The following is a 14,561-nucleotide window of genomic DNA, read 5'->3' on the forward strand; positions in this document are numbered from 1 at the left end:
GGTTTAACCCACCACAATCTGACTATTCAAGTCACTAAAACCTGCACAGTCACTTCCACAGAGGCAATCACTGCAAGTTATCTTAATGTCTATAGACATAGCAAGTGAAATGTTTTTGTCTGAAGTATAAGCGTTACCTAACTTGAGTTCATCAGAATAGAACACATTTGTGAGACTTGTAAGCTCGGCAGCTCGCCTAAAATGAATGCGGGATGCAAATTTTTACCACAAGTGAGTATTTTGCTTAAACGTGTGGATTCATGAGTTCCTAAACCGGCAGCTACAAGCAAGCAGTACAGCAAAACTCGCAAGTTTGCCAGCAAAACGTAAACAAGCACATTTTCAATGGCATTAATACAGTAATGCATAATATCTCATGTGGAAACAAAAACTTCAGAGAGCAGAGAAGTCAAAAGCTGATGAAGAAAAGTCATTTCATAACTTGGATACTTCACTGTTACAGCTGTAATGTCATGTTTGCCTTTATGACAGCCCCTCAAAGAGTTCATCAAGTCATGTCAGGCATATAATATGCTTGTACAATTTGCCTGTAGCAACATGACTGGGTTCCAGACTGATTTTGCATGTAGGCATTGAATGACGATCCTTCACCATAGCAGTGGCATAGATCCCACATTGAACATGAAGTGTATGCCAAAAACAAACAAACAAGCCAACAAACAAAAGAACATGGTCATATAGATTGTTTCTATTGTCATTTTAATTATTTGATTCTTTCTTTGAGTGTCTGTGGGTGTAGGTCTGTTAAATATTGCAGCTAGAATTTTAAGCCAAATCATGTGCTGGCATTGTATGGGGTTTGGAGATTTGAACTTAAGTCAGTAATCAAGGAGATTACTGACTACAGGAAATGGACATTCAACCCATTTTCATCATTAGGGAATGTGTGGAGAGGGTCTCAGACTTTAAGTTTCCGGGTGTGAGGACCTGACATGGAGTGCAAACACCACAGCACTGGTAAAGAAGGCAAAGCACTTTGTGACCTGAGGAAGACCAACCTGCTTGTGTCCTTCTATCGCTGCTCTATAGGGAGCATATTGACATCTTGCATCTGTGTGTGTTTTGCCAGCAGAGAGAAAAGGACTTCAGAGGGTCGTCACCACTGCCCAGAAGATCACTTGCGCTCTACCCTCCCTGGAAGATCTTTACAGTTCTCAGTACCTTGAAAAAGCCCAGAGCATCCTGAAAGCTCCATCCCACCCCAGATACTTTGTTTGAACTGCTGTCCTGGGGGAGACGTTGTAACACGTTGAAAACAAGGACTTAAAAAGTTAAAAATAGTTTTTATGCACAAGCCATAGCTACACCAAACCCTGCTGGAACTATTCACTTTTTTAAGAGAATGAATCATGCAATGAATATATATATATATATATATATATATATATATATATATATATATATATATATATATATATGAAATTATTATTATGTTGTCTTCATTTAAGTTGAAGTTGGCATCAATTTTATTTACCCCTCCTTTGCTACTCCTCATTGCCTCACTGGTCCCTAAGAACTGAACTCTGTCTCTGTTTGAAATCCTTGCGGTTTTACAATCAGCAACAAGTTAGAAAGAGTTACAATAACTACATGTTGCTGTAGGATTACTCAGATTTCCGGTGTATATTGTTTTGCATGCGTGTGCAGAGCTATTTAAAAGATGTTTTAAACAGACTCTGACACCACTGAAGTAAGGCCAGAAACAAAAAGTGCATATCTCTTGCATACTTTTGGAAGACAGAAATGTCCCTTTGCAGCTCCAACCACTCATTGCTAAATCCTCGAGGCCTTTAAGCAGTCCAGTCCAATCCAATTTTATTTACAGAGCACTTTTTGAAAACAACAGTTTGACAAAGTGCTGTATAAAGCACCAAAACACCACACAATAAAGCAATAAAAACAATAACAAACGCAAGGTAAGAACACAACACTTTCATTCTGAGTTAGGAGTGAAAATTAACTTTAAGACGTGTTTTAAAAATGGGTTAAAATCAGTCACACCTGGTTTTCAGTTGAATTTTTGGGACTGCCACGAGCAGCTGGTCCCTGGACCTCAGCGACCTTGAGGGGGCGTATGGAGTCATATGAGAGAAATCACAGATTTGAAGCCAGTCATGGTGCTACAGGCAACTTAAACAAGCATATTATATACCTAACATTCCTTGATGGACTCTTTAAGGGCCTGTCCTAAAGGCAAACATGACTTCACACCTCTAACAGTTATTTTCTGCTCTGTTTAAACAGTTTTTTTTATTTCTTTCCACATAAGATATTTGTTCTATTGTGTTAGTGTCACTTTTAATGCACAAGTTAGCCAAGCTTTGGAAATGGAAATGGTTTTAATAAATGACCACAGCTCAGAGTAGCTTATACTTATCCTCTTTAATTAAAACAAAGAAAAAATGGAAACACATGAGCAGTCAGGGAACCCATAGATACTGATTTCCAGGAAAGCTCAGGCTCTGAACATCATTCCCTTGTTTTTTTTTTTTCCTTTTTTTTTCTTTTTTTTTTCTTACAAAACAGTGTATCACCATCACATCTACACTCATTCAAGCCCTCATCTTTTCAACATGTTCCTAACACAACCTGCTTTCTTTGCTGCAATACTATTTATGGTGATTACACAACATGCAGTGTGCGGCTGCAGAATGCTCCACACGACACTCGTAGAGAAACCGCAGTCTCGCTGTGTGGTGGGTTTACACACCAATCACAAGCGCCTACTCCTGGTAGGTGACGCCAGCATTTATTCCAGCTCCAGCTTCTTATTCTGTTCAAGTATCTGAGAATCACAGTAGCTATAATCACCATAAAAGAGACTGTCAGACAATACATTGTTTCCATGGAACTCGGTTAAAACAAAAAAAAAAGGAGTTATGTTGCAGGTGAATTTCAAGACTAATTGTGAATTTTTATATATTTTATTTGAGTGTTAAATAGCACTGCATTTGCTGTAGAAAAAAAGGGCTAACAAAATTATCCTGGCTGAATTGGCCCCAGAGTTAGATTTGTCCAAAAAAAAAAAAAAAAAGATAAATTAATAATTTGCTACAGCTAATTTGTCTCTTTCACAACTGCTATCTGGCCTAGCTTATGTATACAACTTTGTGTGATAAGTAAGTAATATACAATAAGTAATATATAACTTTGCAAAACTTTGCTCATATAAAGAAAGCTAAGGACCATTTTTGAGGAGATTGTGTAACAGACAAGCTGGAGACCTTGGGACATGTAAACTACAAGTTGTTATCATCTAATTCTTTATATACTGACTGGTGCAGATGAAACCGAACTGGCTCTAGACTCTCGTGTTTTCCGTGTCGGTATAGTGACGACACAGCACGAAATGCCGACTGTGGCTTCTGGCAGCTCATCATCCTCGCTCCATTCGTTGAGGTCGGGGTTGTAAACCTGAATGCATTTCTTGTACTTCTTCTCGCCCTCGTTCCAGCCTCCGAGGAGATAGATCTTGTTGTTCAAAATGGAAATCCCTGCTGTGCTCACCCCCGTGTGAAGAGGTGCGCAGTAGCTCCACTGCCCGTTGTGAGGGTTGTAAGATTCAACAGCGAGGACGTCCACCCTCTCGCCACGGCCTCCCAGCTGGCTTCCGCCAATGACATAGGCGCGGTCTCCCACAGTGGCGGCGCAGTGCCAGCCTCGAGGTGTGCTCAGACTGCTCTTGTCCTGCCAGGTGTCAGTGGAGGGGTCGTAAGAGCACACAGACCTGGAGTAGGCGTTATTAATGTAACCTCCAGATACAAGTATCTTGCCATCGATGACGGAGCTGGCATGACAGCAGCGGGGCACCTCCATGGGAGCTTTCATCTGCCACTGGTTGGATGAAGGCACATAGCACTCCACAGAGGCCTGAACGCCATCAGCATTTCGCCCTCCGATGGCAAACAAGAGGCCGTTGAAGGTGTTGAGGCTGAAGTGGGTGCGCCTTTGGATCATGTTGCTCAAGTGTATCCAAGCGTTGAACCGGGGGTCATACCTGAGGAATGCAAAAGGGATTATTTTTATACTTTATACCAACTAAAATGACAAACGGTGGGTTTACATGTCTTAGTTCTTACCTGCAGAAGTTGCTCACGGCATGCTTTGCCTGGTTCCTTGCATCATTCTGGTCCTCACCCCCTGTAACGTATAGGAATCCATCCAGGACTGCAACACACTGATTAAAGCTCTTTGCTGGCATTTCCGTCAGTTTATTCCACACGTTATCGGCATCTCTGTAGAGAACGTCTTTGCTGAGAGATTTCTCTGTCAAGGCAGGGCGACCACCAACTGTGAGAATCACCTTGAGGCCACCACGTACCTTTGTTCTGCGTGACTGGAGGATGTTCTGTTGGTACGGAAGCAGATGGTAATTCATAGCATCGACAAGGAGGCGGTGGCACTCAGAATCCTGCATCATTCTAGGCACACTCTGGACATGATTCACCAGGTCTTGGGGAGTAATAGTGCCAAATCTTATATGAGTTAGAAGATCTGCTGCATACTTTAACCTCTTCTCATCAAAGTCCAACCATTTCATGGCGATCTGGAAGGCTGTGACTTCAGAAGGTAGCTGCAGCGAATCATCCGACAGGAATTCGCTGATCTGCTCGTAGGTGAGCTTCAGAAACTGCTCCATCTCAGAAAACTCGATGAAGTTCTCTCTCATGAACTTCTGAGCCGCCTCCTTGGTTTCTTTGAGGTCGTAGGCATCAGCGATATTGGCTACATACATGCAATTCTCCACACTGAGCTCCTGCATGAGGAAGTCACTGCACATCTTCACTAAGGTGCCGATCTGCAGCAACATGGCTGCAGCAATAGTGCTGCCGATGCTGTAGAGCGACAGAGTGAGCTTTCCCGAGTATGCATATGTAATCGCAGTAGCAAGGCCAACTGGTGAGAGGTCGTTCAGGTCTATCTTTTGGAGGGCTGAGTCCTTCTTCAAGATGTTTCTAATGTACTCACTGCAGGAGGCCATGACAACCTTGTGCACATCAAATGACTTTGATTTGGTGGCGACTGTTAGATCACAGAGGAAGCTTTCGTTTCTCATGTTGCTTAAACCTTCAAGGAGGTTTGGGGCATACACAGAATCAGTGACTTCAGTTGAAATGCAGCTAAAGCCATTTCCGCCTTCAAGTAGAGTGTTTAACCCATTAATCTTGTTTATGGGGCTGTTCTCAACCATCAAGGTCATATCATTTATGTCTCCCTTATTCTTTTTGGTCGCCTTGTTCTTTTTGGGTGCCATGGTTGTAGCAGCAGTACACAGCCCGGACCTTCTGAAAATATGCACACATACATGTTAGTTTTTGTCAGAACGGTCCATTTAAACTTGAAAGGATAAAGATGTGTTATATCAGAAAACTAGATAAAGTCATCTGCTGCAGGTAAAGTGTGACAGATGCAACTTGTGACAGAAATGAATTGTTCTGGGTTAAAATAGGACTAGAACATTAACTGCAATCTCGAAAAAAATCTTGTATCTTATATTTGAAGATACTGAAAGCAACTCATTTTAAGAAGTGGGGACAGGGGCAGCAAAAGACACAGCGAAACAACAGGTAACATAACCGGGTAAAGTGAAAAAGGGGTACACCTTTTTGTGAAAGACTATAAGGACAAATAGTTTATTAATTTAAAAATAATACTTCTTAACATAAACGTTCAAAACCTTTAAGGGATTTTATGCAGCATCACAATTACACATCATGCAGTATCGTTACAAGATTTGGATAATTTTCAGAGAACTTCAGAGAAAATGTGTTTCTGGCATCAAATTTTAGATTACCATATGTTGTTTTTATAGTGTTATCAACAGGCAAATCAATGCACTCTGTTTTTATTTACATTTTACACAACGCCCCAACCTTTTATTTTATGGAAATGGTATTATATTTCTAATTTATTCAAATTATTTTTTTGTCTATTATGTAAAATCCCACCACCTTTAATATGTTTTTGTTTGCTGATTTTTTTGACAGATCTGAAAACACGCGTTACCAGGTGATGCTGGAGCATTTAAGTGCATCAGCGCACTCCCTCTTTGCATCTGTCACAGTTTATCAGCAGTGAGTCCAGGAATAGCAACACTGGATGGCTCACCCATGACGTTCCTTTTATAGATGTTGAGACACGAACAGCAGGCCTCGTGTCCTCTGACTGTTCAAAGTTCAAAGCAGGCCTGTTGTTTTCTCTTTTTTTGTCACATTTCTTTTAGAAATTGATTCAAGTTTGTCTTAAAGTCTGCAATGACGGCCATGTGCATGACAAAAGATTCTCATAAAAGTATCGTTTACCACAGGCCTAGCAGGCACAAATTTTCTGTGCCTACATGTAAAAGCTCAAATTACTAAGTTGTACTCATTAGACATTTTTTATACTAGCAAAAAAAGAAAAAAAGGGAAAAAAGAGCAGATTTTCTGTGCTGTAATAGCTGACAAATGTTGATGCATTAAATTCCTCTGACTGCCTCCTCCTATAATATAATATGCTATAATATCAAACAATCAAGCTTCAGAAACTTACCTAAAAAATGAAGTTGAGGCTGGTGAAGAGGGAACCTGTACCTCCAGTTACTGGAGCAGGAGAGAGAGACCAGCCGTCACCCCTGCCAAAAGGGATATGCAGTAAACTCCTCCTCCAGGGGAGTGGGTTCCAATCAAGTATTGTGGCAGAAGACAGGGACCGTGGGACCCCCTTAACATGAGAGTGTCCCACACTAACCTCTAATCAGATGATGTCAACATACTGCAGGGACTCCACGTAACCTCAGCGGGATGTGGTGAAGAATTTCACTTCTCCTTGTGTTGTTTAGCTTTTATTAGTGCAAATAACTTTCTATACATTTACAATAAAACTACTACAGGGAAATATTACTTTGTTGTTGTTGTTTGGTGTTGTTGAACACAACCAGTCCACTAAGGGTTTAATTGTACAGCACTTTACTGTAACATTTTCAGTGACCAGACTCTAACTTGTTTTACAGTTTTTTTTTTTAACTGTAATTTCTTTTACAGAATATTCCTGTATTCCTGACACACAGCAGCTTACTTTAAAATCATGATGTAACATTTACAGCAATGAGTTACAGTGCAGCTCGTTTAATGATCTGTGTGCTAAAATGCTGCAGCTATAGATGCAGAGGGCAAACGTCTGAGGAGATGCTGAATAAAGGTAAATTATGCTTTTTGACTGAACATAAAGATGACATATTATATTATTAAATCCTTAGCTGATGTGGTGATGAGTTCAATAAGTTATTTTTTCAATAGACCCTGCTTTTAGACTCAAAATCACAAGCCTCGCATCTCCCCCTAAATTCTGAAAAAGAAAGCTTGATTTTCAAGCGTTTCTTTTAGGAAGTTATCACTATGTCATCCTATAAAAAAAAAAAATAAAAAAAAAATCACCAGCATGGTTGATTGCTCTTTCTGATTTGAAGAGCAATATATCTAGTTTATTGGCCTTACTCTTGCATTCAAAAGGCCAACAGCCCTCAGATATACACCTGCAAATACCCAGAATTGAATTAACTCCATTTTAATTCAGTCAGCACCGAATCACAGCGGTAGCCCGTGGGCATTTGAAATTATAAGCTACAGACCCAGACGATAAAAGGTCCTATAGCAATAATAATCTCATGAACAAGAGGAGCCATGTGTACCGGTTCATATGCACGTGTTTATTATGAATGGTCATAATTAAGGGTTTTTCTTTTTTTTTTTTTTTTTTTTTAAATCTTTTTAAAAAATTCAATCCTATAAGAAGCCGCTCTTTCGCTGAACCAGCATTAGCGTCATTATTTGATAGCCACACCTCGTATACATTATATCATTTGCCACCGGTTCCGCCCATTATTATAATAGTGTCATCAGCGCTGCCCGGTGTGTGTAGGCGGCTGCACGTGAGTCACCGTGATGGCCAGCAGCTCTGATGTGGTGAAGAAAATCATGCGGCTCAAACTTCAGCTCTCAGACAGAGCAGAGCCTGCTACGGTAGATATCATTGATGTTTTTATTTCTCGCTCTCTCTCGCTTTTTAATATATGTAAATGCGCCCAAACAAACCGCAGAGGTTTTGCTGTTTATGAAGTACTGGCTGAACAAACCCACCTGTTTTAGTCATATTTTTGTCCAACACCTGCTGCCACATGGGGCGCTATAAAAATGTGACCTTGTCCCCTCAATGGAAAACTGAGCTCTGTACGATTTTTTTTAATTTTTATATTCTTGTGTTTATATATATATATATATTTGGATAATGTGAGAACAGCGGCTGAGCAAGCAGTGTTTCTCTGCTCCCTTCACACAACACTGAAAACACTTTGCTGTGGGGGTCAGTCAGGCTATTTAAACTGGAGCTGGCTGCTGCTAAAAATGGCAGTTCCTGCAGTTGTTCAGCTTATGGCTGCTGTCCATCATCAGTGCACTGCAGGTTTCTTTAACTCACCTTTGCACAAGCCTGCATATATATCAGTGTTTGTAACTGTTTTTAAAATCAAATTTCAATTAAGGAATTTTACAAGCAAGAGGTGTAGATCCCTAGTTCAGCTGTAAAGACAGGCTACTACTACTACAGCATATCAGCCAGCCATGGCTGTATCCATTTATAGTTCACAGAAAAAGGAGCAGTCTAAGTGGGTGTGTGAGGTCCCCATACATAGGTCTGCCCTGATTGCACAATCAGCAACTGTGGCAATCCAAAACCAGGACTGCCATATTTGGCATGTCACATTTTCTTCATTTGCAGATCACATTTTTGGGTAGTTTTAGACCCAAACGAGCACTGGAGTCATGTTTAAGCTCACAAAAATGCTTGGAAGTTATTAAATGCACCACAGCACTGTAGCAGGCAGCGGGTATAATCTTCTTCACTCTTTCAGGTTCTAAAGATCTTGCAGAAACTCAAAGATCTGGATATCACTTTAGACATTCTTGCGGTGAGTCTGTGTTTCAAAGGGTATATGCTTATTTTTCATTGTTATTGCACTGATTACGATCTAAACATCAATTAGGAAACTGGAATTGGCAAAACCGTTAACTCCTTGCGCAGACATGAACAGGCTGGAGAATTGGCCAAGTCTCTGGTAAAAGGCTGGAAAAAACTGCTCACCAAAGAATCCACAAGGTAAAGTGTATTTAACAAGATGACTATTTCTTCTTAATTTTATGTGTTTGGCATTTTAATCTTAAAGTTTCCCTTTGCACAGCCATGGAGAAGATGGGAGTTTGTCAGAGAGCCTTTCTGTTAAAGACAAACTCGATGATCAAGGCTGCCCAAATAATGGAAGACTGGCGATGGACAATGTAAATGGTAATGATTTAACATCTAATCATAGTAAGAATTGGGATTCTTCAGATGAGGCCAACTTCAAAATGGGGAAAAGGGATTCACAGAAAAGAAAAATGGACCACAAAAGACACCATGAGGAAACTGAAGAAAACCAGGATGTCTTCCAGCACGACACTTTACCACAGAAGGACAAAATGGCCAAGAAGAAGAAAAGCGATCAGAGCGACAGAAAATTCGAAGATGGTGATACTCTGCTTGGAAACAAAAACTCTGAAGATGACCAACGAAAATCCAAATTTGATTCCAGAGAGAAAAGCACTTCTGAGAGTGGGAGATTTGGGTCAGAGGGGGAGTCGAATACAAAATCAAAGCTGTCAAAAGAGTCAAGGGAAGGCAAGGAAGATGACAGAATGTCAGGAATGCTGAGAAGCCCAGATGTCCAAAAGAGAAGAGAAACAAAGCATGCCACTTCACTGGAATCTGAAAGGGAATGTTCAAAACACAAAAAGGCAAAAATGAAGGAGGACAGTAATAATAATCAAGAGGAGCCTTCTATGTCTTTTGAGTCCTACTTGAATTATGATGTGAATGTTTACAAGAGAAAGGAGAGATCTGGTGGGAAGAAACCTCCCAGAAAACTCAAGGCGGTTGCCAAAGAGCCACCAATAAAAGATCCTGCAATGAAAAATACGGCGTTGGCTCCAAAACAGGTATATTTGTCAAAAATGTTTGCTTTTAAATAAAAGGCCATCTTACTGATTACTTATATTTTTAGAAGTTCCTGGAGCCTGTAATGCACCTGATGAACATTCCTTTACCTGCTGCTTTACCTGAATGTGAAAAGCCTTCCAGTTTTGACTACTTTGAAAGGAAAGGTGTGACATGTTCATTAAGTACAGGTGTATTTTCAGCTTTGTTGTTTGGCTCTTGACATCTGTGCTTTGGTTTTAAAGTTGAGAAGGAGCCTGACTTCTGCGACGTCTCCGAGGAGTCGGCAGTCTTCAACGGCCAGCGACTTAACAGGAAGATGCAGGTGTACTCTGGTGCCAAGACTGTCTTTCTCCCAGCTATGCTGAGCTTGTACCAACAGTGTATCCGCACACTCCAGAACAACATTAACTGTGAGTAAAGCCCAGGGAGGCTTTTTTCCCAGGGCTCTGGTTTATGGTTGACAGATATTTAGGTGCAGGGATCTCTTCTCAGTGCTTTATGAAACTGGTGGAGTCCCGTTTGAAATCCTTGAGCCCGTGTTGGAGAGGTGCACCCCGGAGCAGCTGCAACGCATCGAAGAATGTAACCCAGTAAGAAAGTGACACGTTTAGCGCACACACACACACACACACACACACACACACACACACACACACACACACACACACACACCTCTTGTGGTCACTTTATTAGGTACGCTTGGGTCTGTCCTCCAGCTTGTACCTGCTCCTCTGGGTTGTCTACTTTTCCTCAAATGTACTCTGCAATATGGTGCAAAAACCTAGTTTAGGTCTTCATTTACAAGGATACACTGAAAGTGCAGATGGAACAGACACAGAGGCACTTATAAAATGCTGATTAACCCCAGAGCCCTAATGTAGTTTCTTTTTTTTTTTCCCCTCATCACCCACATAAAAATGAGTCATCATGTTAGAAAACTCATGTAGGTGTTCTAGGATTAAGAAAATTTAAAGATTTAAAATTAAAATGGCTGTGTGCCCTTTTCCCTGAACAGCCCCTTTCCCTGAAAAAGCACATTTACCCAGCAACAGTCAGCTGATCTACTGCACAGTTTGAATATTTGTGCATATCAGTTTTTTGCACGTTGCACCTGGTTCACGATGATTTTAAAAGTATGTGGATATAAACTGAGATGAAAACTGTAAAATATGTAGTTGGTATTTTAAATTGCACTAAAGATCATTTTTTAAAATGACCACACCCATTTCAACCAGGCATTATTTATGTAATAATCACATGTCTGATAACGCTCGTTCTGCTTAAGTAGGGCTACAAGGACTACTTATCAGTATTTAATTAAACAATAACCATTAGGTTTATGCCAAAAGCTGGAAATTTTTCATCACAATTTAAGTGAATTTTTTTTTTCCCAGCCCTCCTTCTTGGTTATCAGGGGTAAAACGCGTGATGGTGTTTTTCATACAGGCAAGATTCAACAAGTTTGTTCTGCTGAGCAGTTCACTGCCTATATGTTTTCTCTTGGCTTTGGCTTATGTGCACACCTTAAGTCAACAGAGAAATATAAACCTGCATGCTGTTTGCATGCAAATACAAAGTGCAGCTTTGTGCTGTCACATCTAGCATCGATAATCCAGCCACATTTAAACTCTTAGATTGGATATCTCATGTAGAACAATGTTCACTGAATAACCTAACTTTCTGACCTATTTTTTTTAAAAACATGCTGAGATCTAAAAGGGTGTTTAAAACACAGCTTTGATAGGTACTGAGCATGTGCCAGTTTATTCTGAAATTCAGTAAACCTAAATTATGTTGACCTTGTTTAGAAATTGGGTGGAAAGCTATTATAAAAGTTAGAAGGGTTTTGTTTGTGTAAAGTGTATTTTGCGCGTTATTTTTGCAGGTCTACGTTGGTGTGACGGACCATTTGTGGGGAAAACATTGTCAGAGGGACTTCAAGGACTCCAAACTTCAAGAGTATGAATCGTGGAAAGAGATGTACCTCAGGCTGTCTGAGGAGAGGGAAAAAAAACTGCAAAGACTGACAAAAACGATTGTCTCAGCGCAATCAAAGAAACCCAAAGGTGAAGTGAAAATTCTGGTAGTGAAAATTCAGGAACAACAGAGCCATATTTTTAACATCTCACAAGACACGACACACTCCTAGAGACTTCACTTTCTAAGTAAAACACAAATCTCCCCAGATATGTAATCTGCAAAAAGTCAGATATTAATGTGGAAGGAGAGATTTTTCAGAGGCAGTGTATTTTGTAGTGAATATTTAGTCTCTGATGTTTTGTAAACTGGCTTTCGTTACTTTTTTTTTTTTTTTAAATAAGGCCGGCAGGTGAAGATGGCATTTATTCACACTGTTGCCAAGCCACCGAGAGACGTGCGAATTCAGCAGGAAATTCATGGTACGGCTGTTCAGCAGCCTCATCAGCACAAGAGCAGGTGAGTTTCAGCCTCCTAAATACAGACAATACATTTTCTAACCATGTTTTCTTTAAATGCATAGTATCTGTTTTTCTAATGTTTATATATTAATGAAAATTAAGTTGGTTGCCTTAATGGTTAAGTTTATAAACTAACCAAAGACCATATAAAAGCTTTTCTGGGGCATTTATGTGGATCTGTTTATCTTTGGCAAAGCGTGGACACCTGGCTTGCTCTGCTCCTTTTCCACATAAAAGCCCTTGATCACTAAACAACAGCAGCCTAGCAGGGTCATAACCCATCAGAGATTCATGAGATAACAGCGGGCGAAATGCTTTTTTGGGCGAGCTTGGCCAAACACAGGAATTGGAGCAATGTGCTGGATAAACTGGTTTTATTCTAGTTGGAGACAGCATTGGGTCCTTTGTCAGTTGTTGCAACATGGGGATGTTGTGCTCACCAGCCGTCTGTAACACTGACATTTGGAGGTAGATGGCCACTCATTTTGTAGTTTCACGTCAGTTGTTTTTGCTTCTTAAATTTATTTCCTGTGTTCAGCGTCAAGGTTCAGGACAACCGATCGAAGCAGAGTTGTAATGAGCCCAACAGGTCCAGCAGCACCAGTTCAGGAGGAACCGCTACACAAGATGCTCGCAAAAAAACAAGTGAGCTGATAGTGCGGTAGATGGAGCTTCCTAAGCCTACCAGATTATGTTCAGTTATTTCTTTTCATTTCTTCACTGATTGGGGTGGAGGTTAAATGAATACATATGCCTTTTGTGCAGTAATCCTGATGACTTGCATTTTACCTGATACTGTGTTAACTGAGATTAATACGTTTCTTTGCTCTCACAGGAGTGGCTCCAATGATGGCAAAGTCCTTAAAGGCATTTAAGAAACAGCTAGGACGTAGATAGATCTTATATGATGGTATTTACTGTGTGTGGATGTGCAGAACATGTACTCGGTCAATCATTAACTTTGGGCAGTAATAAGCCTATGTTCACATTAGATTATTGTGTTGCTTGTCTGTATGTACTGTAAATCAGGCAGTGCCATGTTTCTTTTCTGTAAGTTGTCTTCACTATTAAATGGACAATGAAGTCAGCAAATTTACTCTGATTTGATTTGTGTCTTTGAGCTTTGTGGATTTGAACAAAGTCCGTCATTTAATGGGATCTGGTGCCCTCTAGAGGATATATTGTGAAACACTACGATTTCAGATTTTACCAGTATTTTGAAATACAAGATTTCTCTCAGCTCTTGTAGGACTACATCAAACTAAAAACTGAAACCAGAGGTTGATTACTCATATGCAGTACTGTGCAAAAGCCTTAAGATACCCCTGATTTATTTATTTTCCTCCAAGGAGGTTCTCAGGTTTTCTTGAGCAATATTCGAAGGTAAGCTTTTCAGAGTTTCTCTTTGGACACTGGCTGCACTTTCACTCATTTTCATTCCAGTCCTTGTACCTGACCATTTTCAGAGCATTTTTTTAAGCCACTTGACATTGACTATGAATGAGCCAATCATAAAGTCACCTAACTCAAGGGATGAACTGGTATTGTCTGCACATAATTGGCAAAGACCCAATTTTAGATAGTCTATAGGCCCTTTGTTACGAGCAGCCTGTCACAAAAACGCATTTGTTCACATTTCTTTAGCATTTTTTTGTAGCTAAACTAAAGATAACAGTTTGATGGGCAGAGTATTTCTGCACTGACAACTTAGTATAATGGCATGGTGTGCAGCATGTTCTTAAATGCTGAGGAAGCTGAACAAATGGAGGACAAGAATTTACAGGCCTTCAAAACTATCTCCAGCAGATGAACAGTATCTGAACGTCATATCCTCAGGAAATGGGAAGGGGAAAGCTGGAGAAAAGGCTGAGGTATGCTGAATTCCACAAGAACTAGACTGAAAATCAGTGACAACAGGTCTTACAGAGTGAAGAGTGCAAATCTGAAACATTTGGATCAAGCTTTATTTTTCAACATGCCTGATCCCAAACACACTCCCAGTGCAGTAAAAGCATACCCGTATAGAAAAATACACAGCGTAGCAGTATCAGTCATGGACTGGCCTCCCCAGAGAACATCATTAATAAATCAGTG

General features: G+C 40.3%; 2 protein-coding genes across 2 annotated transcripts; one reads left to right on the forward strand and one right to left on the reverse strand.

Moving 5' to 3' along the window:
* Window positions 1-1,912: 1,912 nt before the first annotated feature.
* klhl31 (kelch-like family member 31) lies at window positions 1,913-6,637 on the reverse strand. The gene is made up of 3 exons (XM_030747604.1): window positions 6,553-6,637; window positions 4,101-5,306; window positions 1,913-4,018 (listed from the first exon to the last, which is right to left on the reverse strand). Exons 2-3 carry the CDS (start codon window positions 5,273-5,275, stop codon window positions 3,286-3,288), a joined length of 1,908 nt encoding a protein of 635 aa, XP_030603464.1. The 5' UTR covers window positions 5,276-5,306; window positions 6,553-6,637; the 3' UTR covers window positions 1,913-3,285.
* Window positions 6,638-7,906: 1,269 nt separating this feature from the next.
* On the forward strand, window positions 7,907-13,418 carry eloal (elongin A, like). The gene is made up of 11 exons (XM_030747606.1): window positions 7,907-8,021; window positions 8,909-8,965; window positions 9,041-9,153; window positions 9,236-10,028; window positions 10,094-10,193; window positions 10,272-10,439; window positions 10,522-10,619; window positions 11,915-12,095; window positions 12,351-12,465; window positions 13,006-13,112; window positions 13,303-13,418. Exons 1-11 carry the CDS (start codon window positions 7,944-7,946, stop codon window positions 13,362-13,364), a joined length of 1,872 nt encoding a protein of 623 aa, XP_030603466.1. The 5' UTR covers window positions 7,907-7,943; the 3' UTR covers window positions 13,365-13,418.
* Window positions 13,419-14,561: the final 1,143 nt, after the last annotated feature.

The sequence above is a fragment of the Archocentrus centrarchus genome, chromosome 15, assembly GCF_007364275.1.
Source record: "Archocentrus centrarchus isolate MPI-CPG fArcCen1 chromosome 15, fArcCen1, whole genome shotgun sequence".
Lineage (NCBI taxonomy): Eukaryota > Metazoa > Chordata > Actinopteri > Cichliformes > Cichlidae > Archocentrus > Archocentrus centrarchus.

What these genes read in the sequence shown, in the direction of transcription:
- eloal (XM_030747606.1), top strand. Translation starts at nt 7,944, where the DNA reads ATGGCCAGCAGCTCTGATGTGGTGAAGAAAATCATGCGGCTCAAACTT. An exon ending in TGACTACTTTGAAAGGAAAG is followed by an intron (nt 10,194 to 10,271) that starts GTGTGACATGTT and finishes TTGGTTTTAAAG; the next exon opens with TTGAGAAGGAGCCTGACTTC. An exon ending in CCTCATCAGCACAAGAGCAG is followed by an intron (nt 12,466 to 13,005) that starts GTGAGTTTCAGC and finishes TCCTGTGTTCAG; the next exon opens with CGTCAAGGTTCAGGACAACC.
- klhl31 (XM_030747604.1), bottom strand. Translation starts at nt 5,275, where the DNA reads ATGGCACCCAAAAAGAACAAGGCGACCAAAAAGAATAAGGGAGACATA. An exon ending in GCCGTGAGCAACTTCTGCAG is followed by an intron (nt 4,019 to 4,100) that starts GTAAGAACTAAG and finishes TGCATTCCTCAG; the next exon opens with GTATGACCCCCGGTTCAACG.